The sequence below is a fragment of the Sorex fumeus genome, unplaced genomic scaffold (assembly GCF_029834395.1).
Source record: "Sorex fumeus unplaced genomic scaffold, SorFum_2.1 ptg000013l, whole genome shotgun sequence".
NCBI classification, from domain to species: Eukaryota; Metazoa; Chordata; class Mammalia; order Eulipotyphla; family Soricidae; genus Sorex; species Sorex fumeus.
Genome location: NW_026606070.1, coordinates 11,499,005 through 11,525,395, shown reverse-complemented (window position 1 = coordinate 11,525,395; position 26,391 = coordinate 11,499,005). Strand labels below are relative to the sequence as shown.

At 45.6% G+C, this 26,391-nt stretch overlaps 1 protein-coding gene and 1 non-coding gene across 8 annotated transcripts in view; both read left to right on the top strand.

The window, feature by feature from the left end:
- SEPTIN11 (septin 11) overlaps nt 1–26,391 on the top strand; it is a 101,269-nt gene that overhangs the window by 41,652 nt on the left and 33,226 nt on the right. For all 7 annotated transcript variants that reach the window (XM_056111124.1, XM_056111122.1, XM_056111126.1 and 4 more), the window contains exons 2-3: nt 8,669–8,783; nt 18,506–18,701. In XM_056111124.1, coding sequence (XP_055967099.1) covers nt 8,669–8,783; nt 18,506–18,701 — 311 coding nt within the window. The remainder of the gene's footprint in view (nt 1–8,668; nt 8,784–18,505; nt 18,702–26,391) is intronic.
- On the top strand, nt 25,845–25,951 carry LOC130020862 (U6 spliceosomal RNA). The gene has a single exon (XR_008792057.1). It is a non-coding gene; the product is annotated as a U6 spliceosomal RNA (small nuclear RNA).

The window sequence follows — 26,391 nt, the reverse complement described above, 5'->3', positions numbered from 1 at the left end:
TTTTCTTTTTGGGTCACACCTGGTGATGCACAGGGGTTACTCGTGGCTCTGCACTCAGGAGTCACTCCTGGCGGTGCTCAGGGGACCATATGGGATGCTGGGAATCGAACCTGGATTGGCCGCGTGCAAGGCAAATGCCCCACCCGCTGTGCTATCTCTCCAGCCCTGGACATTTGCCTTTTTTAAAGGGTGAGTCTTAGTTGTTTCTGTGTCCCATCAGGCTGCTCCAAGAGACTCTTTATTTTCGTATAAGTATATTAAACACACAAACACACACACGCACACACCAGCTTTACAAAGGAGTGATCCACTGAATTGAGTCTGACAGTGATTCCGACTAAACCATGCTTGACGTACTCTTGATCGGTGGAGAATAACCCGTCACATGAGTTCTAAGCTTACACGGCACCGGGTGCTTTTGATCATTCTACCTTTCTGACTTTTCAATTAAAATCTGACTGGCCCACCAGACTAATTTTGTGATGCTTGTTTTCTTCCGCTGTCTTTGAGCACATATCAAGGACACATGTTGAATATTTGTGGGATAAATATAAGCATGATTCAAGATTTATTTTTGAAGACAGGCAGTGAACTTACAGGGAGGAGTTATTTCCTCTGTTTTGTTTCATGCTTATAAATCTACTTTTCAAATATCTTCTGGAAGATTGCAAATAGAGCTGATGGAGGAACATCGTCTTTAAGCAAGATGATTGTGAAGGGTGGGCACATAACTTAGAACTGAAAAATAAGACAAGCAAAACCAAGTTATGCAGTGAAGCATACACGAAAAGTTCAGGTAGAAAATGCATGCAGATTGCTGTAAGGTTTAGAGTTTCTTAGCGTTTCACAGGATCATTTATAAATTGAGCCATTTTAATCTGGCAAGGGAAAATACACCACCAGGAATTTTTCACCCTGGGTTGGCTTTATTCAAGTAAAATGACAGAATTGGACTTAGGCATCTCTAATTTCTTAACTTGAGAAGCTATAGAATTAGTATGAAATACTTTGCTTAAGGTGATTTGGTGAAATCTTGTTTAACAGATGAGGAAACATCACCCTAGAGATTAAGTGACTTATACTAATAAATATAATTATTGTTCGTAAACTGAGGCTCTGCAGAGAATGTCATCACTACTTCTCATAAACAAATTCCAGCACTCTAAATGAATGCATGAAAGAAGTTTCCTCTAAGATTAAGAAGGATTTAAATTTTAGAGGCTGGAGAGAGAGTACATGGGTTAAGGCACTTGCCTCGTATGAGCCTGGATTCTGATCTTTGGCACCACATAGGGCCCCAAGCACCAAAAGGAGTGAGTGACCCCTAAGCCAGGAGTTGCAAAAGAGACCCCAACATTCCCCCACCCTTTCCTCAAAGAATAATTTAAATTTTGAAGTGGCAAAATCTTTCTTAACCAAAAATAGAATATCTGCTTTTACAGGTGAAAATAAAACTTGTTTTAATCTACATTAAAACATCCATCACCCTCGGACCTTTTTTTGTTGCTTCCTTTGATAAGGATCAGCTCTAGCCCTACATCTCTAGGAAGCATTTTGTTTTCAAAGTCAAGAGGTGGGATGGCCCTTCTCTCTGACCACACTGAATAAAACCCATCTGTGCGGATCTAGTTCATCTCAAGAGGCTCTGGGTTGGGTTATAATTGGAAAGTGGCGGCTGGGCATCTCGAATGGTTTCCAGCCGTGGGAGATGTTGATGCCTGCAGACAAGAATGTAATTCTGTGGCTTGCCCCAGCTGTGTAAGTGCATTTCTTATTTAGGGAGGATTTTCTTTATCTTAGAGACCTCTTCACTCTTCCACTTTTTTTTTTTTTCAGCTCGCTCTAGCTCCTGTTGGGATTTTTCTGTCTTGCTTAGTCCGAGGGTCACGCTGAGAGCAGCTTCTTCTGGCATATCCAGCAGCACTTTTTCCTAATTCATTTCAGATTTGACCCTTAAAATTATCTTGTCCAATAGATTGCTCCATATCTGGAAGCCTGCCTCATGAGCAAAGGGGAGAAGGCAGCGGGAATAGAGAAGGGATCACTAAGAAAATGATGGCTGGAGGAATCGGTCGGGATGGGAGATGTGTGCAGAAAGTAGAGGACCAAACATGATAACCTATTAAGGGACTGTATTGCAAACCATAATGACCAAAAGTAGAGAGAGAGTATGGGAAATATTGTCTGCCATGGAGGCGGGGGAGGGTGGGAAAGGGGGGGATATACCGGGGAGATTGGTGGTGGGGAATGTGCACTGGTGGGGGGATGGGTGTTTGATCACTGTGTGATTGTAACCCAAACATGAAGGCTTGTAATTCTCTCATGGTGATTCAATAAAATTGAAAAAAAGAAAGAAAGAAAGAAAGAAATTATCTTGTCCTCCCACCTGGTTTAAGGGAAAGGAAATCCCAGTTTCCTGCGTGCCTGTAAAGTGCAGTGTATTCTCACCCGTGCTGTTTCCTCAGTGACTCCCAACTATCAAAGTTTTTTACTCATGGGGGAGAGATTAAAGCAGTAGAACAGAGAAGTAGAGTTGGGTCCCCTGACTGTCCCATCGCAGACATTTTGCTGCCCTTCAGGATAAGCAAGATCTGGTATTGTGGGACCCCCAGAATGTAGATGTTGGTCTGTCCTTATAAAAACTTGTTGATTTTGAACTTTTAAGTATCTATATTCCTGTGGGCATAGTTAAACCTTATTTAAAAGTCATTTTACAAGCTGAACTTTAGATTTCCTGTTAGAACATCATCTGGGGAACATCATTCTTCCTGAAGCCTTCCTAAAATATGCCCCCTGATTTTCCTAGTGAAAAGTCACATCTCTTACCCTGCCCCCTTCACTCCATATCACCCAAACTGTTAAAGTCACTGGTGTTATTAACTTTTTGTTGTTGTTAGTCTGTTTTGGGCTCACACCTAATGGTGCTTCGAGTTTACTCCTGGCTCTGTGCTCAGGGATCACTCTTGGCTCAGTGCTCAGAAATCACTCTTGGCAGGCTCAGGGGGCCATCAGGGATCCAGGGAATTGAACCCGGGTCAGCCAGCTGCAAGGCAACATCCTACCCACTACAGTTTCTCTGGGTCTATGGTTTTATTACATTTATCTTCCACAGTAGTACATTTACTTAAGTGAGTTTGGATTCTATTGCTACATTGTAAAACCTTTTAAAACCCCGACTGGGTATTATCAATGAGAACAAAGTAATGTTTTTGTTTCCTTAGTTCTTTTGAGCGAGTGTCTTGAATGAACAGACATACAATTATGGCGATAGTTCCAAAAGCGAAAAATACGGTTGTCAAGTTCATAAAGTTTTGTGATCTGATTTTGTACCACAGATTTGAATCACAATTTATTTGTAGGTCGGGGTGGGCTTGAAAAGTGTCTCAGTACACACCTGCCCTGTATAGATTAACAAGGGGAGGACTGCATCAAGTTCATCTGTTTAGTTGTATTATATATTGTGGTCCTTCTATGACACTTTCATTTCAACAGTTGTGAGAACTAAGCCGAATTACGGCACCGGAGGCCACAGCTGCAAAATTCAAAATTTCACTTTTGGCATTGCCAGAACTGAACGTAGTTACTTTGTCAATTCTGATTTTTCAATTCATACCTCTATAGTTTCCAAAGAACTAAACTTTCAGAAGACTCCCTTCCTGGCTCACCCCCCCCCCCCCATGTTAATAGAAGATATTTTATTTATTTATTTATTTGGTTTGGGGATTCAGGACTTACTCCTGGCTCTGCAGGCAGAGATCACTCCCGGTGGGGTTCGGGAGAACATATGGGGGGGCCAGAGATTGAACCTGAGTCAAGCGCCCTGCTTGCTCTCCTAGCGCTGCCCAGCATGTTACATTGTTTACACAGCAGAATTGGCTGGGAGGTCTGGGTTACCTGGGAACTCAGGTCCTCAGGAGACAGCAGTGGCCCCGTGTGAGGACTCTGGACTCTGGAACCTGCTTTCCTGGGTTCAGATCCCAGCTTCTCACTGGACTACTGGTATGATACGATGAGACAAATTGCTAAAATTCTATTTCTCCTTTTTCTCAAGATAAATGACTAAATACTATGTCTCCTTTAACTCACGTGTAAGTTGAGGCTGGGTAATAATAATAACTAGCTCATAAGATTGTCCAAGATTTAAAAAAAAATCACTCCTGACTTGTTTACTTTTGGGGCATTTCTGAATTTTTGGGAAGGCTCAATGAATGTTAGCTTGTATGATGATGATCATAGAATTGTTTTATCAAGCGTTCTTTCCTGGGACTCAAGCTAACGGGGCGCTCTGAGATCTCACAGTGAAAACAAGGGTAGGGACACATGTTCAAAGGCCTTTTCAGATAGAGAAGATCATGCAAGGAAACCCCGGGCTGTCCCAGAAATCCTTATCTATTTTTGTCAAAAACTGCAACTTTAAAACAAAACTACCTGTAATGAAACCAGGCCCTGAACAATGTTTCATTCATTCAAAGTTGATTTTTTTAAAGCATCAGTGTTATTAAAAACAACCATACTGAATGAGATGTTGTATTTCAGCCCAGTCTCATTCATGCTGTGTCAGATGCCCCATGGGGTGAGTGGGACACCGAGAAAGGGGTGCTTTGGGTCTGCCCCCGAGATGAGTCACCAAAGCATGTGGGTCAAGAACCTTTGACTGTTTGGGATCACTGTTGCAGCCAGGTAGGAAGAGGAAGGATTAGAAGGAAGTGGGCGACCTGAGAGACTGTCCCAAAGCTGTGGATGAGGCATTGGCAAGGGGCCTTGAGGAGACGGGAGTCGCCGCAGGGTGATGGTCTCCAGCTGAGGGGAGTGCTTGGGCAGAAAAGGACTCTCTCTTCATCCTTGGGGGTGGGCTTGGATTTGGAAGGTATGATCATCTTCATCCACAGCCCTTTGCCCTGCAACCCAAGAGCACTGTTCCTTTTGATCAAAATTCAGTCCAGTAACTCTTGAGTTCAGAGTTAGAAATACATTTTCTCAGAGTCATTTCCACATGGGAAGAATTGAGAATATATATAAAGGCCTGAGGAGCCAAAGCCCACAGAATCAAAAAAAAAAAAGACCCCAAATGTCTTAGACAGTGACAACAAAAACAAAAAAGGTAGATGCTGGCATACTGGGACTCTGTGCCACCGTGTGCCATGAGCCAAGGGTGCCACAAGCCACTTTACCTTCTCCTGCAGCACGTCCCGGTTTGAGCCTGAGCGGGAATTGGAAGAGGCACGTCTGTCTCCCGTTTCCCCATTGCAGACCGGCCAGGCAATCCCTCTTCGAGTTTTTCCCTCATCCGGGACAGCTACTTAGGCTCCAGTTCGGGTATTTACAAATGACAGCAGATTCACATATCGCAGAGTTGCAAGCTAGAGACTCCAAAGACAAAACTTAAAAAAACAAAACACACCAAAAACAAAACAAAACCAAAAAAAATTTCAAGACCCAAATGGTTGTATAACCCCTCATTCTGTCTGTGGTTTTCAGTGGGTATAAAAATACTCCGTGGGTGTGTGGGAGGTTCCTTGTGCTTTGGAAATGGCGAGGAGAGGATGGGAGGGAGACAGAGCCGATTCCAGTGACTTTGACCGCGTTGACTCACGCGTGGATATCTGCATTGGAGGCCTGGAGATGCGGAATCCAGAGTGCTGGGCCCCTCTCCCCACCTCCCCTCGCTCCCGCCGACCGGGCTGGAAGGGAAAGAAGACTGCACGGGCCAGGGCAGAGGGTGTGCAGACCAGGTTCTTCCTCGCTTTGTCTTTCACGCCAGGGATGCCACAGAACTGGCGGCTGGTTGGTGGCTTCTCCTCGCCTGACACAAAGCCGCCAGTGCACAGCTGGGATGGAAAATTCTAAATATAACCCAGACTCATTGCAAATCACCTCCCCCCCCCTTGTCTTGGCGGATGTGGTAAACACCCTAAAAAGACTAAAAATACCTGTCGTTAGAACCTTTGAGGTATCTGAAGGAAGGGGAGAAGGGCCAGGCACCAGAATCTCAGGCCTGGCTCACTCCCCTCTCTGGCACACCCAGGGCTGGGCAGGGAGTGCGGCCATGCCAGGCTGGCCAAGGCCAAGTGCTCCCTCTGAGCTTCATGTTCGGTGTTGGCAGGTTTCTAGGGGACTATTCATAGACGCAGCATCTGTTGTCTGTCCCCTTGACCTCGAACCTGCAGCTGCCACCGCCAAGTGCAGGAAGTGATGTTTAGTCTTATTTTACAGAATCAGGAGTGTAGAGCTGGCAAGGGCCCTAGACATCCCATTGTTCACAGAACATTCCTTTAAAGGTGTTGGCGTGTAGAGAATCACGTTTCTCTGTCCATCTAGGATGGAAACTCAGACCTGAGTTATTAACAGAAATCACTCTCATTATGCAACACTAATGAGAGAGAGAAAACCAGCTTTTGAGAAATTCTAAGAGATACTGGGCAAAGTGTTGGTTTTTGTTGTTTTTTTTTTTTTTTAATTTTTATTAGTTAAACACCATGAAGTACAGTTGTAGACTTACACATTTTTGTGTTTGGGTTTCAGTTATACAATGATTGAGCACCCATCCCTCCACCAGTGCCCATTCTCCACCACCACTGATCCCAGTATCCCTCCCACCCTCCATCCCCCCTTCCCACTCTGTCTCTGTTGCAGGGCATTCCGTTTTGTTCTCTCTCTCCTTTTGGGTGCTGTGATTTGCAAAGGAGGCATTGAGTGGCAATCATGTTCGGTCTTTAGTCTGTCAGCATGCATCTCCCATCCTGGGAGGATCCTCTCAACACCCTTTATTTGGTGCTCCCTTCTCTATCTGAGCTCCCTTTCCCCCTAGCATGTGCATCTGGCCTCCAAGCCAGTAAACCTCCTGGTACTTATCTCGGCTATTCTTGGGTGTTAGTCTCCTATTTTGTTACCTTATGTTCCCCAGATGAATGCAAACTTTCTATGTCTGTTCCTCTCTTTCTGACTCATTTCACTTAGCATGGTACTTTTCATGTAGTACCTACCACTTGTATATAAATTTCATGACTTTATCTTTTCTAACAGCTACATAGTACTCCATTATGTAGATGTACCAAAGTTTCTTTAACTTTTTTTTTTAAAATAAATGCTGAGAACTTTGGGACTCATGTCTTACCCAAATAACAGGATTTTACATACAAACTTTCTTGGCAATACAGCTAGACAACATGGAGGCTTGTCTTCATGAAGGCTTTTTATATCTAGTTTCTGAAGTTTCAAGTGATAGCTAAAGTATTGTCATTGAAGGTCAGAGATGAGCTCTCTTTCTGGGAATAAAGACTTTACAGTTTTTCCCTGAGATGCATTCAGAGTATTGGAGGCAGGTAGTGCCATCTGAGAAAACAGAATATATCTCGACTGGAGAGATAGTATAGTGGATAAGGCATTTGCCTTGAATACAGTCAACCCAGGTTTGAACCATGGCACCTCATAGGGTCCCCCAAGCACCATCAGGATTGAGTGCAGAGCCAGGAGTAAGCCTTGAGCATAACTGGGTGTGGCCCCAAAGGAAGGAAGGGAGGGAGAGAAGGAGGGAGGGAGGGAGCGAGCGAGAGGAAAGAAGGAAGGAGGAAGGGAGGGAGGGAGGAAAGGAGGGAAGGAAGGAGGGAAAGAAAGAAATTTAAGTCACCTAGCTTTTAAGTGGACATGATAACTCCCTTGCCCCAGTCTCCAGCAAATACATCTCACTCTGGTAGACCCGAGGGGAGCAGAACCTGTATTAGTAGTTGTGCAGAGAAGCCCCTGGAAGAGTCAGGCTAATAGAGGGGAAGGGGTAACATGTGCCAGGTGCCTTAGGGTGGGTACAGATCTTCCCATAATAGTAATAAGTGTATCCTACAGTTCTCAAATTCCTTTATGAATCCACTGTATCACTGTCACTGTCATCCTGTTGTTCATAGATTTCCTCAAGCAGCACCAGTAACGTCTCCTTTGTCCTAGCCCTGAGATTTTAGAAAGTGCCACATTCGAGGCTCTTTCAGGGTCAGGGGAATGAGATCCATCATTGTTACTGGGTCTTGGCAGATCGAATATGCCACAGGGAGTTTGCCAGACTCTGCCATGTGGGCAGGATACTCTCAGTAGTCTGCCAGGTTCTCCAAGAGTAAGAGCTAGATAATAAGATGTTGTGTGGCTGCAAATGCGGCCGTGTGCTTCTGGGAGCTGGGTTTTATAGTCTCTGGGTTTTGGCTGTTGATGGTATAATGGTGCTGGGGGCAGTTGGTGGGTATAACGCCTACCTACTAGAAGAATCCAAAGAGTATTTTAAAGTTCTGGATTGATTGCGAGGTAGCTCCAAGCAGCTGAAGCTCGTGGGAGCTCGGTGTCCCCTGATACAGCTCCTCCACCCGAACAGAAAAAGCAAATTCACATCGATTGAAAATTCTTTTCAGTGCTGGAAACTATCAAAATGGTTGAAGTGTGTTGTTGCTTGTCCGTTTGTCTTCCATGTCACTTAACGAATCTCCAGAAATCATCTCAGGGAATGGGAGTGTGTGGGGACACTGACTTCAAGAGGTGTCTCGAGGCTTGGGGGCTGTTAGTACCGGCAGGCTGGGTGAGGGTCTGGGACAAAACCCCCTTGCCCGTGCTTGTTGACAAGGGGGGTGGGAGGGGGCATCTGGAATGGGTGAAGTCCAGGAACGCTCAAACGTTTCCGTTGACATTCCAGAATGAAGAACTCCGAAACCTGTCCCTCTCCGGCCATGTTGGATTCGACAGTCTCCCTGACCAGCTGGTCAACAAGTCCACTTCCCAAGGCTTCTGCTTCAACATCCTCTGTGTCGGTAAGTGACTCCACACCCGCTGCCGAGTAATGGTGCCTCAGGTGGCTGTCCGAGGGATGCAGTTTGGGGAACCATGGAAGTGATATTTTTACTCTATTTTTTTAAATAAACCAGGACAGTAATTATCACTTTTTTTAAAAATCACACAATTACAGAGACTGAAACTGTGTTGGGTAAATGCCCCACTTTGGGGTATTGCCCAAGTTGTTGATATTTTTGCCGTACCGTCAAGTGGTTGGTTTAATATTGTGATTAAAATAGATTTTAGGGGCCAGAGAGATAGTACGGTAGAGTGTTTGCCTTGCATGCGGCAAACCCGGGTTCAATTCCTTGGCACCACATACGCTCCTCCAGGTCCTGCCACAAATGATCTCTGAGTGCACAATCAGAAGGAAAGTAAGCTCTGAGCACCACCAAGTTTGACCCCAAAACCGAAATAAATAAGATGAAAAGATTTAGAGGTGGGGTGGGGAGGAGGGTGGAGGGAGGATGTAGACCCTAGCTGGACTATAAGAAGTATAAAGAAGAAGCAAATGTATATGCAGCCTAATGTTATTCAGAGCAGTGGAAGATGGTTGTTTTGACGGTCACTTACTTCTGTGTCCTAGTAGTCTCCAGTGATGTCTTTTTTCAAAGACATGCTACTTATAATATGTGAAATCTCACTCTACTGCCTTCAGCAAACCTATGGTGTTGACAGTGTTTGCTTCTAGAGCAAAAGACAATTTAAGATCCTGTTTCATAAGTGAAGTAAATTTTCTGCCTGAATTATTAAATTCACCTTTAGTCCTTACATTTGACTCTCAAATTGATCTCAGTTTATTCTTGGTAGATAAATGGAAAAGGTCAAAAGATCTGACTTATTTGCAGCTTCGTATATTTTATTCATGTCGGTTTGACATGAGATGTAGCCTCTGCCCGTGGTCCTTTTTCTTCTCTAAGTTTGTCCTTATAAAACCCCAAGGCGGAAGGGTACTCTCCTTGCACACAGCTGACCCTGGCTCCATCCCTGGCACCACCTAGGGTCCCCCAAGCACCGCCAGGAGTGATCCCTGAGTGCAGAGTCAGTAAGCCCTGAGCATCTCCAGTAGGACCCAGAAAAAAACAAAACTGAACTGATAAATAAACCTGAGAGGAGGAAGGGTGGAAAAGATGGTGGAGAAACAGGGGAAATCTTACTGGTTTGAAGCAGAAATTCCCCAGAATAGACTCTTTCCTCCCCGTCCCCTCCCCCACCCGTGATGGACAGCCGGCTTTACCTTTTTATTCTCATGCTTCAGGGCCGGCACTGACGCGGGCCAGGAGCACATCTACTTCCTGTCTGGTGGACAGATGCACCCTCCTTACCTCCGACTCAGCGGGCTTCACCCCTCATTTTTTTGGTCCTAGTTTGCAAGGTTGTGTGGTCTGAAGCAGCACTGTCCACTAACTGTCATGGGGGGGGGGGGGCCTGGTCACGCAGGGCCTCTGCCCTGGACATCTGCTGCTCGTCGCCTTTAGAGCTGAGCTCCCAGGCCTTCCCCTCACCCAACGTGGAACCTTTGACAGTTCAGCACAGGCTGCCTGGAGGGCGGCGAGTTCCCCGAGTGGCATCAGTGAGCTGTCTTCATTGACAGTTCATTGATTCTTCTATTGGTGAGTGTGCAGAGTTGTAGGCTGGTTGCCACTCCGTCCTCTCTCCCCAGCCTCGCCTACAGACACCATCGCGAGGATGGGCGTGAGAATATATCTCGGCCCCTGCGAGAGAGGAGCTTCGTGCCAGGACTGCCCAGGACCCCTCAAGCGCGTGCAAGGGAGGACAGGCTAGTGCTGCCCCTCAGGTGGTTACACCTGGCCACATGCCCTGTACCCCGCACAGCACTTCTGAGCCGCTGCTGCGAGGGGCTGATGACACCATGGCTTTTTACCCACATTTCACCTTTGGTTTATTTTGAATTTCCTTTCTTTCTTTCTTTCTTCCTTTCTTTCTTTCTTTCTTTCTTTCTTTCTTTCTTTCTTTCTTTCTATTTATTTTCTTTTTGGTTCCTATCCAGCCATGCTCAGGGGTTACTCCTGGCACTGGACTCTGGAATCTCTCCTGGCGGTGCTTGGGGGACCATACGGGATGCCGAGAGGATTGAACCCGGGTCGGCCGCATGCAAGGCAAATGCCCTACCCGCTGTACCATATCTCCAGCCCCTTCTTACCCACATTTCAGCCTGAAACGCGTTTTTAGAAAGTTTCCCAAGCGGTTAAAGTAAGACCATATGTTGTTTTTTAGTTGTCCGAAATTCGGGAGGGGCTCAATGGAATCCCTCTGGAAACTTTTTTCTTTTCTGTGGGTTTTGGTACTTGGGAATGACTTTTGTTGATGTCAACCCCCCAATTTCCTGGTCTTCTGTAGTCCCACATGTCTCACCAACTGAAATCAGAGCACCCGCAGGGCTGCTTTTCTTCCCAGAACCTCTGGGGCAGGGGGTGGGGTGGGGGAGAGTGTGTGTCCTTCCCTTTCCCGCCCCCCAGGAGCTGCCTGCATTCTTGGGTGACCTCTTTCCTCCACCTTCTCTCAGCAATGCGTGCTCTGTCTCTGTCGCTGTCTCTGTCTCTCTCCCCCTGCCTTCCTCTGTCTCTGTCTCTGTTGCTGTCTCTCTCTCCCTCTCTCCCTTTTCTCCCTCTCCTCCTCCCTCTCCCCTCCTCTCTCTCAGCCTTCCCTTCCTGTACTCCTACAAGTAGGGTGAAGCTGGAAGGGCCTGGGTTGACCTGTACGTAGTGTGCATTGGCGTGTGTGTTGTCTCATTGCCATACTTAGGGGGTCATCCAGTGAGCTGCCCTCCCTCCTCTAGTCCCACTCCCCCTCTCTTTTTCCACAAAGATGAGCAGAAACCCATTTTATTTCATTTTTTTAACTAAAAAAAAAACTAGTGTTTTTTAATTACTGTATTTTATTTTGTAATTAAGTCCATATATTATAGAAAACATAACAGGAAAAATGAACAAATTTATAAACTGATGTCTAGATGAAAAAAAAAACACGAGCTTGCCTTTGTGTTTATAAACTTTGTGGATATGTTGGTGGTCTTGCACTTTGGGTATCAAAGATATCTAGACTGAAAGAAGTTGATATGCAGCAAGTTTAAGCCATAGTTAGATGACAGGCCGTGAAATAGTAGAGTTTCTGAATCTTACTCTTAAGAGGTAAGTTCCATTCGAGTGTCCCTCTTGCTGTCTAATAACAAAAGCTTGTATTTTGCTATCTCAGCATTTGTTGTAACTTTTTTAGTTTTTGGTTTTGGAGCCCCACCAGCGGTGCTCAGGGGTTACTCCTGGCTCTGCACTCAGGAATTACTCTTATAGTGAGACATCGGATGCCGGGGATGAAGCCAGGAAATCACCCTACCCATTGTGCTATTACCCTGGACTATTTTTTTTTATTGGCTTCTTTTGTTTTCCGGGCCACTCCCTGCCATGCTGAGGGCATACTCCTGGTTCTGCACTCAGGGATCACTCCTGCCAGGCCGGGCCATATGCAATGCTGTGGATCAAATCTGGGTTGACCGCAAGGAAAGTGCCCTGCCTGCTATGCTATATTGCTCTGGGTCAAGACCAGAGAGAGGGATATTTTAGATGGCATCAAAACATTTTAACAGCCACTCAGAAGAGTAGATGTCGTATTTAACTCACGACTATATTTTCTCTTACTTGTCATTCCACTATCCATTGGTTTATTTTTTAATACAAAATATATTCAGTGTATATAGCATCACTTACCTTTATCATTTGATAAATATAGAAGGGGACTGAGGTAAAACTAAGTTTCTGATACTTGTAAGGAAACTGATGGTCTCTATCAGAAACATCTAGAATCGCATTTCATTTTGTGGTAGGAAAAGGAAATTAGGGTTTGGAATTAATCCTGAGCTTGGGTCTGCAGTAGGCACTGAATTAAATGTCTACTCTTCGGACCCATTTCTGTGGAGTTCCACAAAGGAAATGTAGTAAGGAGGAGATTAGGGGTCGGTGAGATAGCACAACCTGCATAGAGCCAAGCCGGATTTGACCCCTGGCCCCATATGGCCCCCCAAGTCCACTAGGAGTAATTCCTGCTCATCACTAAGTGAGGCCCCAAAACAGGAACTGCACCTGAGCGGTGAGTGAGCAGTGCCCAGGGGTGACAGGGTTCACGCATGTGCTGAACAGACCTGTAGAATATATATCAAGGGCTGAACAGAAGCTTCAGGTGTAAAGGGGACAGGTGTCTTGAAAAACATCTTGAAAAACAAAACAGTTGCTCACAGGTTTGCGTGGACACATTTCTCTGATTTTACCTAAAAATATTTCTTCCATCAATTTCCAGAAAGGAGATGTGATGCCCATTCCCCCCCAACTCTGGCTGGAGCGATAGCACAGCGGTAGGGCATTTGCCTTGCACGCAGCCAATGTGGCTGACCCAAGTTCGATTCCTCCGCCCCTCTCGGAGAGCACGGCAAGCTACGGAGAGTATCTCGCCCGCACGGCAGAGCCTGGCAAGCTCCCTGTGACGTATTCGATATGCCAAACACAGTAACAACAAAGCCTCCAATGGAGATGTTACTGGGCCTGCTTGAGCAAATCGATGATCAACGGGAGGGCCTTTACCTTACCTTTACCTTACTCTGGCCTCAGTTCAGGGGTTCCCCATTCGGCATCCCTGGGCAGTACAGACTGGGGTGGGTGGCTGGGGACCTGGGCCTCAGCTGACCAAGGACCTCCAGAGCATCTTTCATCAAAGGCAATTCTCTAAGGCGTTAAAGCAGCGGAGAATGAGTTCTGGAGGACTTGGATGAGCTGACCTGCCCCAAGAAGCAAATCTTTTAAATCATTTAAACTTGGCTGTGTGATTGCTTGGAGCCAGGGGTGGGCAGAGTGAAGGATGCTGAATCATAGGTCTAGTCTTGGATCAGACTGTAGTTGCCTTCTAATGAATAATACCTCAGGATTTTGTTTTCTTCCTTTCTTTTGAAATGTCCATTTTAGAGCTTGGGGTTTTTAGTAAGCCCATTTAAGAATCATAGTATCAGTTTATATTTAAAATATTCATCAAATGCACATTAGACTATGTCTCAAGATTACTGGAAAGATAATACAGTGATTTTACTATTTGCCATATAAATATTATGATTCATGCTAACTCAGGATGACTTTTTCTAAGGTGAGTAAGGATCTAGGAATTTAAAAGGAGAAAACAAATCACCCTATTGACAAGTTAATAGTCTGTGTCTTTTTTTGTCTTTTTTCCTTCTTTCTTTCTTTCTTTCTTTCTTTCTTTCTTTTTTGCTTTTTTCTTTTTGGGTTACAACCTGGCACAGGGGTTACTCCTGGCTCATGCACTCAGGAATTACTCCTGGTGATGCTCGGGGGACTATATGGGATGCTGGGAATCGAACCTGGGTCAGCTGCATGCAAGGGCGTTTGCCCTACCTGCTATGCTATCGCTCCAGTCTTTCTTTCTTTCTTTCTTTCTTTCTTTCTTTCTTTCTTTCTTTCTGTCTTTCTGTCTTTCTGTCTTTCTGTCTTTCTATCTTCTTTCTTTTTTTCCCTTTCTTTATATTCTTTTTTTTTCTGTTTTTTTGTTTTTGTTTTTTTTTGGGGGGGGGGGGAGTCACATCTAGTGATGCTCAGGAGTTACTACTGGCGTTCTGCACTCAGAAATTACTCCTGGCAGTACTCAGGGGACCAAATGGGATACTGAGGATCAAACTTGGGTCGGCTGCATGCAAGGCAAACGTCCTACCCACCCTACTGTTGCTTCTACTCCATCTTTTTTTCTTTTAGTGCATCAGAGTTGATGGTAGTCATTCATTTTATTAAAATACTGTTGTGGCTATTTGTTTGCCATTGGAATGTAGACTTTCAGTTAGGCGGTTAGAAAGAAGCCTTCCTTTCTGCCCTTGAGGGTTCTAAGAACTACAGAACATAACGTGTGTCTGGGTCTGGGTGGGGCGGGGCTCAGCAGCTAACATACTGAAAAACTCCCCTCTTGCTTCTACTCCCAAAGCCGTCATTTCTTACTGAACTACCTTTGGTGCATCGTCTGTATGTAATTAAGGCTCTTAACAGAAACAATAGAAATGGAAAGCAGAGTGGTTTTTCCAACCCATTGATTAACCTGAGGCTGTAAGTAGGGCCTGCAATGCTGATTGTTATGAATAACCCACCTTCCTAGAAATGATTCAAGTAATGTTGCCCTCAGGAACAGAACCAAAAACTAGCAGGATGTTCCTGATACCTGTGCTCAAATAATTTGCAGTCTGTTAAATGAGACAATAGGGGCTGGAGTGATAGCACAGATGGTAGGGCATTGACCTGGCACGTGTTCGACCCGGGTTCGATTCCCAGCATCCCATATGGTCCCCCAAGCACTGCCAGGAGTAATTCCTGAGTGCATGAGCCAGGAGTAACCCCTGTGCGATGCCGGGTGTGACCCCAAAAGCTAAATAAATATATAAATAGGTAAAGGTAAAGGCCCTCCCGTTGATCGTCGATTTGCTCGAGCGGGCCCAGTAACGTCTCCATTGGAGACTTTGTTGTTACTGTGTCTGGCATATCGAATACTCTCGGTAGCTTGCCGGGCTCTCCGAGAGGGGCGGAGGAATCGAACTCGGGTCGGCCATGTTGGCCGCTTGTAAGGCGAACGCCCTACCCGCTGTGCTATCACTCCAGCCCTGAAATATATAAATATATAAATAAAAATAAGTAAAATGAGACAATAATTTCAGTCTTGTCCAGGTATCCTAAAATCCTTGCCGTGTATGTTGAAATCTTTATTGCTGTTCTTAGCATGGGCGCGGGTCATTGAAGATGACTTTTTCCTGTGAAAATCTCTGGCCTTTATAGAGAGCTTTATAAAGTTGTTTGATCATGGTCCCTTTGTCTGTGTCCTGAAACTAGGCCAATCCTAAAAAGAAATTTACTGCACTTGACAGTTACCTTGGTAACAGGTATTTAAAGTGAGTTCAGTTAGGAGAGAGAGAGGAGGGGGGAGGGGAGAGAGAGAGAGAGAGAGAGAGAGAGAGAGAGAGAGAGAGAGAGAGAGAGAGAACAGATACTTAAGTGTGTTGCCTTGCATGCAGCCAACCTCAGTTCAATTCCTGGCATTTGGAGGTCTCCAGAACCCTGCCAGGAGTGATCCCTGAGCACCCTAGTTGAGTAAGCCCCGAGCATTTGCAGTTATAGCACTTGGCCCCCAACTAAGTTCAGTACCTATAGTGTTGAATTGTCAACCAGATTTGAAGTACCTTAAACAGGAAAACCTCTGTTTTATGTCTGTATCCATATATAGTAAGTTTCTTAAGTTCAGTTCTATTTATATGTTGAATCATCAATCTGAGCTGCTTGAATTCAATGAGATTAATTAGAACAGACCAGTTTATATTTTACATTTTCTTGATGAGTGTTTTTGGTAAGAATATTCAGGAAAGCGGCTGGAGCGATAATACAGCGAGTAGGGCGTTTGCCTTGCATGTGGCCGACCCTTGTTTGAGTCCCAGCATCCCTGAGCACCACAAGGAGTAATTCCTAAGTGGAAAGTCAGGAGTAACCCCTGTGCATTGCTGGGTGTGACCAAAAAGCAAAAAAAAAAAAAAAAAGAATATTCAGGAAAGTAAGGACTAGATAGGGGATAGACTCCCACCAGTATCTACTGTCTCATGGCTTCTGCCCGTTCACTTCTCTGTTTCTTCCTTTCTTATATCATCACCTCGTAATCTCTCATTCCCTCTTCCAAAGAGAGAAGTTCTGATTGGGTAATAGCTCATGCCCAGGGTAGAGTCCTCTCTCAAGGTGCCGACGATCAGGGCAAAGTCACAAGTATAAAGCATGCCTTGCTCATAGGAGGAATATGTTTGTGGCAGACACTTAGAACATTGGTCCCATGTGAATAAGAGTTTAGTATTCAGTCATGGTTGGAGGTTGATTGTAAGTTCTGTGAGAGCACCTTAGCGGGATAGTTCATATCAAAATCTGACCAAGAGTTTGATATATAGGAGACTGTGGAAAAATACTGGCTGGCTGTCAGCTGATGGAGAAGGCAGTTATTTGATCTTAGATGTGTCAGGGCACAGTGGGAAAGGTTAAAGAGTAAGGCCAATGCGCTTGGACATATTTTACCCACTAAGTAAAGTACTGTGGTCATGGCATACCACATACGGGTTCTAATTAGAGAAAGCTCAAACTCAGAAAGACTCCACTTGATTTCACTTTCGGGTTAAGTTGGGAAGCAATGAGTAATATGGAACCTGTCGATAGTAACATCGTTGAGCTGGTTGATTTATCCTCAGGCTCTACATCCCAGAGCTCTACTTTCTTTCCCACATGGAATTGTTACCATCGTCAAAATCATCACAGCAATATATTAGGAGAGGCTTTGTTCCTGGGAGCATTGACGATCAGGATTTGTTCCTTTTAAAGGCTAATGGCAAGCTAAATTGAGTTGGAAATCTAATAGAAAATTTTTCCAAATTAAAAACAAAAGAACATTTCTGGGACTGGAGTGATAGTACAGCAGGTAGGGCATTTGCTTTGCACAGGTAGAGCAAGGTTCCATCCCTGGCATCCTGTATGGTCCCCTGAGCCCTGCCAACAGTGATCCCTGAATGCAGAGCCAGGAGTAAGCTCTGAGCATCAGCAGGTGTGACCCCCAAACATAAACAAAAAATAAACATAAACAAGAGTGCATTCTTTCATTGCCAACTAGAGGTAACATAAGCAATAACAACCAGGGACATTTTTTTTTAAGAAACCATATCTTTATAGTTAAGCTAAATGTTCTTCATGGCTCCATACTTGGGTATCATGGGTCCAGGTGTCGCCACACTCTGCTGAACACACGTCTAAGTCTTCAGGAAACACTGACTTGGATTATCAATATGATGATAAGAGACCATTTTTTGCAGGTACATCTCATGTCATTTAACATTATTCAATTTCCCTGATACAGTTATAACCCTGAAATTGGGAAAACAAATACATTGGACATTTTTACTCTAGGAGAACAAAAAAAAAAGAAAATGGAGATGATATGGTAGGCTTCTACAGATTCATAATTATAACTGGAAAGCATGAGGCAAACAGTTTCCTCAATGATCGCAGTGTCCGGCTGTTGTGGTAGCTGAGTGTAAGCCAGAGAATCACACAAACCAGGCAGAATGCCGGCTCTGCCAATGAACTGTGTGACTTCAGGCAGCAAGGTCACTTGAACCTTATCTAAACCTTAGGGCCCCATCTGTGAAGAAACCAGGGTCTAAGAACTTGGCACAAAGTAAATGCTCACTAACTTCATCCAGGGTTAAGTTATTGTCAGACGTTGTTGCTCGGAAAAATTTATCTTGACATCATTAGATGGTGTCAGATAATTTGCTCTCAGTGTAATGTCCTTTGCCTTAGTGACACAGATTCAACAATACAACAGTTTTAGCTAATACAGTTTTTACATGCTAACATTTAGGGGAGGGAAAGATACAGTTTATGTCTTTGAATGTACCAGTGAAAGTTTTTAGGTTGTGCTATATTTTTTTTTTAAATCAGGTCTAAAGAAGAGCATTTTGATCTGCAGTGTCTAAAACTTTTGTGCTCAATAATCTGAACTTATTCAGGCATTTTCAGGGAGAAATGACACAGATCACATAGGGGAAAGCCTTGTCATTGTGATGGGATTTCCTGATGTTGAGCTTTATTTCTTGTCTGATTTCTCCTCTGTGCTTGTCCAGGTGAGACGGGCATCGGCAAATCCACCTTAATGGATACTCTATTCAACACCAAATTTGAAAGTGATCCAGCTACTCACAATGAACCAGGTGTCCGGTTAAAAGCCAGAAGTTACGAGCTTCAGGAAAGCAACGTACGGCTGAAGTTGACCATCGTTGACACTGTGGGATTCGGAGATCAGATAAACAAGGATGACAGGTACATCTCGGGGTCGTGTGGGGGGACAGAAATAATTGAGGGAAGTCGTAGAACCTCTCTTAAGTAAACGCAAAGGCAGATGTTCACTAGCTGAGGGGCTGGGTCTTCTGTCACCTAGAGGATAGGACTATCTTGTCTTCCTCTAAAGCTTCTTAGAATTTTCATCCTCCAAGTTCAGATCAGCTACTGTCATTGGTTCCAGCTTATCTAAGCAGAAAGGGGGTTATTTGAAAGAATATCAACTTAGGGCATTTTCTCAGGAGTCATAGAACTAGATTTAATGCCTTTTCCACTAGAAAATGCAACCTAGAGAAACACGCAACCACCCTACAAGACAATAAACAAAAACCCTGACAACCAGCCACTTTATATGACACCGTGAGGCCTCTGGAACCTTCACCCTCCTTGCCGCAGAGAGTCGGATGCCTTCCTCGTGGCTTGCAAGAAGAGCCGTTGGCCCAGCGTGTGACCTCTGCCTGGTGTTAGTCACTCCTTGCTTCTAGACTGTGCCTCTGCTTGACAGGAAGTAAAATATTAGTTGCCAGGGAGTCTGGTAAATGTGTTTTACAACTCTGCAAAATAGCAGTGGATTCAAAAGCAGAAGGAAGTTTGGGATGAGCTTCTGCCTTTATGTCCTAAACCTGGAGGCTGATTGGGAAAGTCCACATACTTCCAGAATTCTACAGATTTGAATGCAAATTGAGAGTCAGTGTGGTTTTGCAAGAGAAGTCTCAGCCCAGGATTTAGGACAACTGGCTTGCAGACAGGGTTCTTCCAGTAGTGGTTACGAGACTCTGGCGATTTACCTCGCTGGAAAGGACTTACACTAAATGTTCTCTGAAGAATCTTCCACAGCAATAGTGCACACACTCCCAAGTCTTAGGTAGACGCTTCACAGAAAGAGAGAGAGAGAGAGAAAGAGAGAGAGAGTGCTGTGAATGGCAGGCCTAGCAGGGGTGTTAACCTGGGTTTTGATGGCTTTGACAAAACCCCTAACATGAAAATCATCTTTTTTCCTGATGTGAGTTCCGTTGAACAAAATCTTCATTTCTGACTGGTACGGGATCCCTCCCCTCCCCACTTCACTGCTTGCTGGGCTGCCTCCGAGGCTGCACGGGGCGGTGGTGGTACCGCCTGAGGGTCCGTCTTGGGATGTGGCTTGCACACATCACGCTGCTGGTTGTGGGTTCTGCACCCACCCGGCTGTGCCGCCCGGGAGCTCACCCTTTCTGTCATGGCACCGGCCGCCCCTGTTTCCTGCCAGGCTCATGTGGCAGATCTGGGATTGCACTTGACGGGCGTTTGGCCCCATGTCCTCCCTGGTCCCCGGGCACTGTGGTCTTACTCTGACGTTTCTGGGTTTTCCTGTGGCCACTCAGGCGTGGTGCAGAGTTGGGGCTGAGTCTGAGTGTGGTTGCAGACTGGTCATATGAGGCGTTCGGGTCAGCCGGGCGAAGGCTTCCCTCCCCGACAGACACGTCCACACAAAAAGTTCTACCCACTGCGGTGGGGATCCGCGTCCTTCCTTTTAGGGGCCCACCCATAGAAGCAGCGACAGTGCCCATCCGTACACGATTGGATGAAGATGTGGTACATTTCCACAAGAGATTGTTCAGCGATAAAAAGGGATGAAATTTTGCTGTTAGCAACAAAATGAAAGGAGCTCAAGAATTGTGCAAAAGAAGTCAAAAGGAAAAAGACAGGAATCGGATTGTTCACCTGTGTGTGACACAAGGAGAGAAGATTGATAGAGAGGGACTGCCACAGCAGTACAGTGGGCAGGGCACCTGCCTGGCACAGGGCCGACCTGAGTTCGATCCCTGGCATCCCAGATGGTCTCCCAAGCACTGTCAGGAGTAATTCCTGGGTGCAGGGCTAGGATTAAGCCCTGAGCCCTGCTGAATGTGTTCCCTGCCCATCCCCTCCCCCCCCCCCCGAAAAACCAAGAAAGAAAATCAACAAACAGACAAAATAAAGTGATAAACTGGTACATGGCGCTGGAGAGATCATATTGCAGGTAAGGAGCTTGCCTTGCACACAGCTGGCTGACCCGGGTTCAATCCCTGGAATCCTAAATAGTCCCCCTGAGCACTGCCAGGGGTAATTCCTGAGTGCAAAGCCAGAAGTGACCCCTGTACATCACCGGGTGTGACCCCCAAAAGCCAATAAATAAATAAATAAATAAATAAATAAAATGAAATAGAAAAGATAAACGGGTGCACAGTGATAACAGAAACGAAATTCTATTCGAATTAGAGCCCTTGAGAGAAAGGTGTGGTGGGCAGGAGATAAGGTTGGTAGGGAATGAATTTTATGCCATGAAATGATTTGAACAACTTTTAAAAAGTTTTTAAAAGTGTGTGGCACGATTCTAGGGAAAAGAAAGTGTTTGTGAATATTTCAGAATCTCCTGAATGCGGGGCTGTAATGATAGTACAGCAGGTAGAGTTCCTGCACCCCTGTATGGTCTCCTGAGCACCACCAGGAGTAATTCCTGAGTGCAGATTTGGAGTAACCCCTGAGCAGACCCAAAAAGCCAAAAAATGAGAGCGAGATGGGGCGGTGGGGGGAGGGAGGGAGAGAATAGATTCTAATTGACTGGGCCAAGGTAAAAAAAAAAAAGATATATAAAAGAAGGAACATTTAATCTGTTTTAAGAAATGCCTTCAGCAGACTGGCTTTAGAGTCCATCAGCTAGAGCATTTGCCTTGCAGGGGCTCACCCGGGTTTGATCCCTGGCAATGTGTTTAGTTCCCTGAGCCCTGGCAGGAGTGATCCCTGAGCACAGCCAAGTATGACCCAGAAAACAGAACAACAACAAATTTTTTTAAAGAATTTTTGTCCTGGGCCCTGGGGAGTCAGGAGTCAGGGCCTGCATCCGTCCCAGCCCCGGGCTCAGCCCCCTGGCGACCCGCAGCACTGGGCCTGAACAGCCACACTGGGCCCAGCCTGGAACCTTCTGACCCAGTTGGCGTATTACCGAGATTGGCCCCTAGGCCCCCTGAGGTCCCCCCAGATAGAAAAAAAATGAGGAGGGGAGCATTTAGTGGCTTATGTGTAGATAAGAGGTACCAGCCGGAGCCAGTGTTAGGGTATTTATATATTCAGACTGGCTGCCTCAGGCAGAGAGAGCCTACAGGGTTGAGCATGTGCTTTGCAAGCTGGAGGCTCAGGGGTTCCCCCCACCAGCTTTGCTGCCGCTACCCACCCCCCACCCCCCACCCCCGAACAGCTGTGTGTGGCCCCCTCCAGGGAGAAACAGAAAAACCTGACTTACATAAACCAATCACGAAAGTGAGGCTTTCCCTTTATGAAACATGCAGACTCAGTTTGTAAAGCTGAGCTGTTGAGACTCTTCTCAGAGCTGCTCTGAGTCTGCCGAGGGGACCCTGTTGATCTTTGCCCCCACCTCGTAGACAACCCGGATGTTAATCTTTCGCCCCAGAATATTGTTCACACAAACACAAAAGAGACGGTTCCCGCTCCTTTCTCGAGATTATCCTCTTCGTCTAGCTTGAGCAAAGGCCTGATAGCAACCTAAAAATACTACCTTCATTTCCAAGGGATGTTTGAGGGAGTGAGAACTGCCCAGGTCACTGGGAGTGACCCCAGGAAGGGGCTTCGAGACACATAATGTGGGTATCCTCTGCCTAGGTTTAGGGAAGCTGAACTTGAAATAGTTTTGTCTAGAAATGTGTACTGCCTCAGCACATTTTAGCTATCCATATATACATATATATATATATATTTATAGATATATAAAAGCGCATAGTCATAACAAGTAATTAATTCATTCTCGAGTTGATCACTGAACTCTAGTTTATGTATAGAGCAGTTTATATGCGTTTTCAATAAACACTGTCTGGTCATAACAGGAGCATTTGTTAGATAGAGGATAGCATTTGTTAGGGAGGTTTTTCCCTTGCATCTGGGTCAAATAGACTATCTGTACGGTGGAGGGGCAGCTTAGCCCGAACTCCGCAGCTGAGCGTTTATGCCCTCATTTATGCCCACCATGCCAGTGAGCAATGGAGAGAGAGCTTCCTGCCCGAGGGCTGTTTGTAAGGCCAAGTGGAACAGATGCAGAGAGAACCTTATTGACAAGAGAACGAGCACAGGTGCGTTGGCGCCGGGGAACCACCATCCCCTGTGAGGCCCCAGTGCACACTCAGAACAAGGCTACTGCCATTCCTCCTCCCCACACAGATCCCCCCCGGGTAGAAGCAGAGCCATCGCAGGGTCCCATCCTGCAGGAAGGAGGCCCTCTCGCCAGCATCTTGCTCCCAGGATTCCACGTGTTGTTCCCGCGCAGACTGGTGGCCGAGGGCTGCCACTACAGCTTAGCGTCTCTGCTAGCGGGGGACTTTCCCGGGGCAGGAGGGTTTCCACTGAAGGGTGTAGCAAGTAGCTAGTGCCCTGGGGAAGCCGTGACCTGCAGCTGGAGGCCTCTTTAAGAAACCGGCTGACTCATTTGGGTCAGATAATAGTTTCCAAGGAGATTTAAAGAGAGGAAGTATGATACTAACCTAGATACCAAATATTTTTTTTCTTCTTTTTCTGAAATATCTTGACAGCCCTTGCTTAACCTCTTTCCATGGCATTGGGAACTCTGTACCCTCGAAGGCACTGTTGGCATGGCTGGCTGGAAAGCCTACAGCTATTGTTTAAAAATAGTTTTTCACACAGACTGCTTCCATCAAAACACTGGAAGAGGGATACACATTTTTTTGCACTGATCCATGACCCTATAGGAAGGGACGTGCTGATTCTCTAAACCCACGATCGCTTCTGCCACTTTGGGGGGTTGGGTAAGCTTTCCTGCCACCCATGCAAGACTTTCAGAATGTCCCTGTTTGTTTATTCAGCATTCCTGCATTATTATCTGCCTGGGACCAGGCTAGCTAGAAGGAGACAGGAAGAGAGATCTGGGAAGGTTTCCTGTTCTGTTTAATAGCAGGATTAACTCCCCAGGGTTTGAGAACTTTCTTGTCCTGACATCTGTACTCTTCAGTGAAGGAGAAGGGGGTCTGGGGCAGAAAGGAAACTGAGTTGAACAGGAATAGAATTATTTGTTGGCCTCACATTTGAGTGATGGAAAGTAGAATGTCCATGACACATCATTAACTAAAATGGAAGTAAATCCGGAAAAGCATCAAGAGTTGAAGTTCGCTGAGTGAATTCTCAAGCTTGCCACATCTTCATCGTTTTTAAGATTTTAGCACTATAGCACTATCCTCCCCGTTGTTCATCGATTTGCTCGAGTGACACCAGTAACATCTCCATTGTGATACTTGTTGTTACTGTTTTTGGCATATCAAACATGCCATGGGGAGCTTGGCATGCGGGCAGGATACTCTCGGTAGTTTGCCAGGCTCTCCAAGAGGGACAGAGGAATCGAATCCAGGTTGGCTGCGTGGAAGGCAAACACCCTACCTGCTGTGCTATTGCTCCAGCCCTTCTAAGATGTCAGGGAAGTATATATTGCCTAGCTTCGAAATTCTGTTCTTATCGCACTTTCGGATAGTGGTTGTTGAGAGAAAAGAAAAACTGACTTTGACCATGGATGTGGTTCTCGTGGTCAAGCGCATGCTTTGCACCATGTGTTCCCGTGACCACTGTTGGGTGGGACCCTGATGGCCCCTAAGCATCACTAGATATACCCCACTGTCCCCCAAAAAGGAATAAAAATGAGAGTAACTAGCTAACAGCAGATCAATAAAAATATATGGTAGGTGTCTGATCACATATAAAATAAAGAAGCAATCCGCCTTTTTCCTTCTGGAAAGCAAGGTGGCGGCTGCCTCGGAGCTTTTTGCAAAGCCAGGTATGAGCTGGTAGTGGCGGGGCAACTGAAACCTCATGGGAAGGGGGGCATTCCCGGCTCGTCCTTCACACCCTACCGAGGTCACAGGTTGCTCCCCACAAGCAGCTCTCCAGCATGGCCATGGCTCTAGAGCCACAGAGACCAATCTTATAATTATCTGACTCTCAGCAGAAATACTTCCAGGCTTAATAAGTAAAATATCAGAAATCCAAGATAACAGAAATATCAGAAATCCAAAATCGTGCGGCCGCTATTGCGTCTGCGCGACATCATTTGCTTCTTGTAACCAGCTGTAGAAAACAAATTATTTCATAATGCCTTTCAGCAGGTCTGATTTTGGGGTGTAGCAGGTCTCAAAGGGTTGAAAGACATACTTGTGTACAGGAGCCTCAGATTCCGTCCCTAGCACCACCCCACCATTGTCCCCCAAGCACTGAGCAGGGTAGTAGCCCCGGAGCACCACCAAGTCCAAGTTCAAAAGCAATCAAAAATTAAAGAATGAAGGTGTAAACTTTAAATAATAGTGGTGCATCTTTTGTCGAAACAATGAATCTAATCAAAGTAGATAGAGTGTTAACTAGAATTCATCTGCCTCACAGGCATTGAGAGGGTTGGGAGGGGGGTATATTGGGGTTCTTGGTGGTGAAAAATAAGTACTGATGAAGGGAAATGTGTTTGGTGATTGCATGACTGAAACTTAAACTTGAAAGCTTTGTAACTTTTCCCACAGTGATTCAATAAATAAATAAATTTAAAAAATAAAATAAAAGAAGCAATCACAGTCACTGTCACTGTCCTCCCGTTGTTCATCGATTTGCTCGAGTGGGCCCAGTAACACTGTGAGACTTGTTGCTGTGTTTGGCATATTGAATACGTCATGGGTAGCTTGCCAGGCTTTGCCATGTGGGCGGGTTACTCTCAGTAGCTTGCCGGGCTTTCCGAGAGGGGTGGAGGAATAGAACTCGGGTCGGCTGTGTGCAAAGCAAATGCCCTACCCGCTGTGCTATCGCTATCAATGGGCAACTGAATGGATAGAAAATGCAGATTTTCCCACTAGTTTTGGTGTCATTTATTGTCTTTGATGGTTGAAGTATATGGGGTAAATGGTCAGTAAAAAGGAATAGCCCTTGCCTTGAAAGAAAATTATATGATAATATAAGATTTGAGTTCTTCTCTTCCTCTGATTTATATGGCTTTAATTGAGAGAAGTTTGAATTGATTGAACAGAATAAATCCTTTCCTGTAAGAATGGAAGTTTGCAATTGGGATCAAGCTTCATTATCTTGGTGAGTATGAATGTGGATAAGAAGTGGAAAGATGTGCCCGCTTCAGCAGCACATATGCTAAAATTGGAACGATACAGAGAAGATTAGCATGGCCCCTGCGCAAGGATGACACGCAAATTCGTGAAGCGTTCCATATTTTTAGAGACTCAGAAACAAATCTCAGAACCCAAAAGCTTTTGGCAGAAATGCGTCCTGTTCCTGCAGTAGGTTACTGGCGCTGGGCGACTCCGGGTGGGAATAGGCTCCGTGCCTTGGCCTGATCCCCTTGGTGGCTCAGTGACCGCCATCCTTCAGAGGCCACTGGACAGTCAGGTTTGGGCCTGCAGCAACAAGACACGTGGGGCCTCACCAGATGGAGGTGGAACCGGCCCTTTCCTCCCCATCTGAATGAGACCCTGAGTCGCTGCCTACAAACAGCCTTTCTGGCTCCTGATCAAGCTGATTAACGACCATGATCCCAGAGACTCAGAAACAAATCTCAAAACTCAGCGGCTTTTGGCAGAAATGCATCTGAACCGCATACAAGGTGGCTGCCACCTCAGAGCTTATAGAACAGCCAGGTATGAGCTGGCAGTGATGG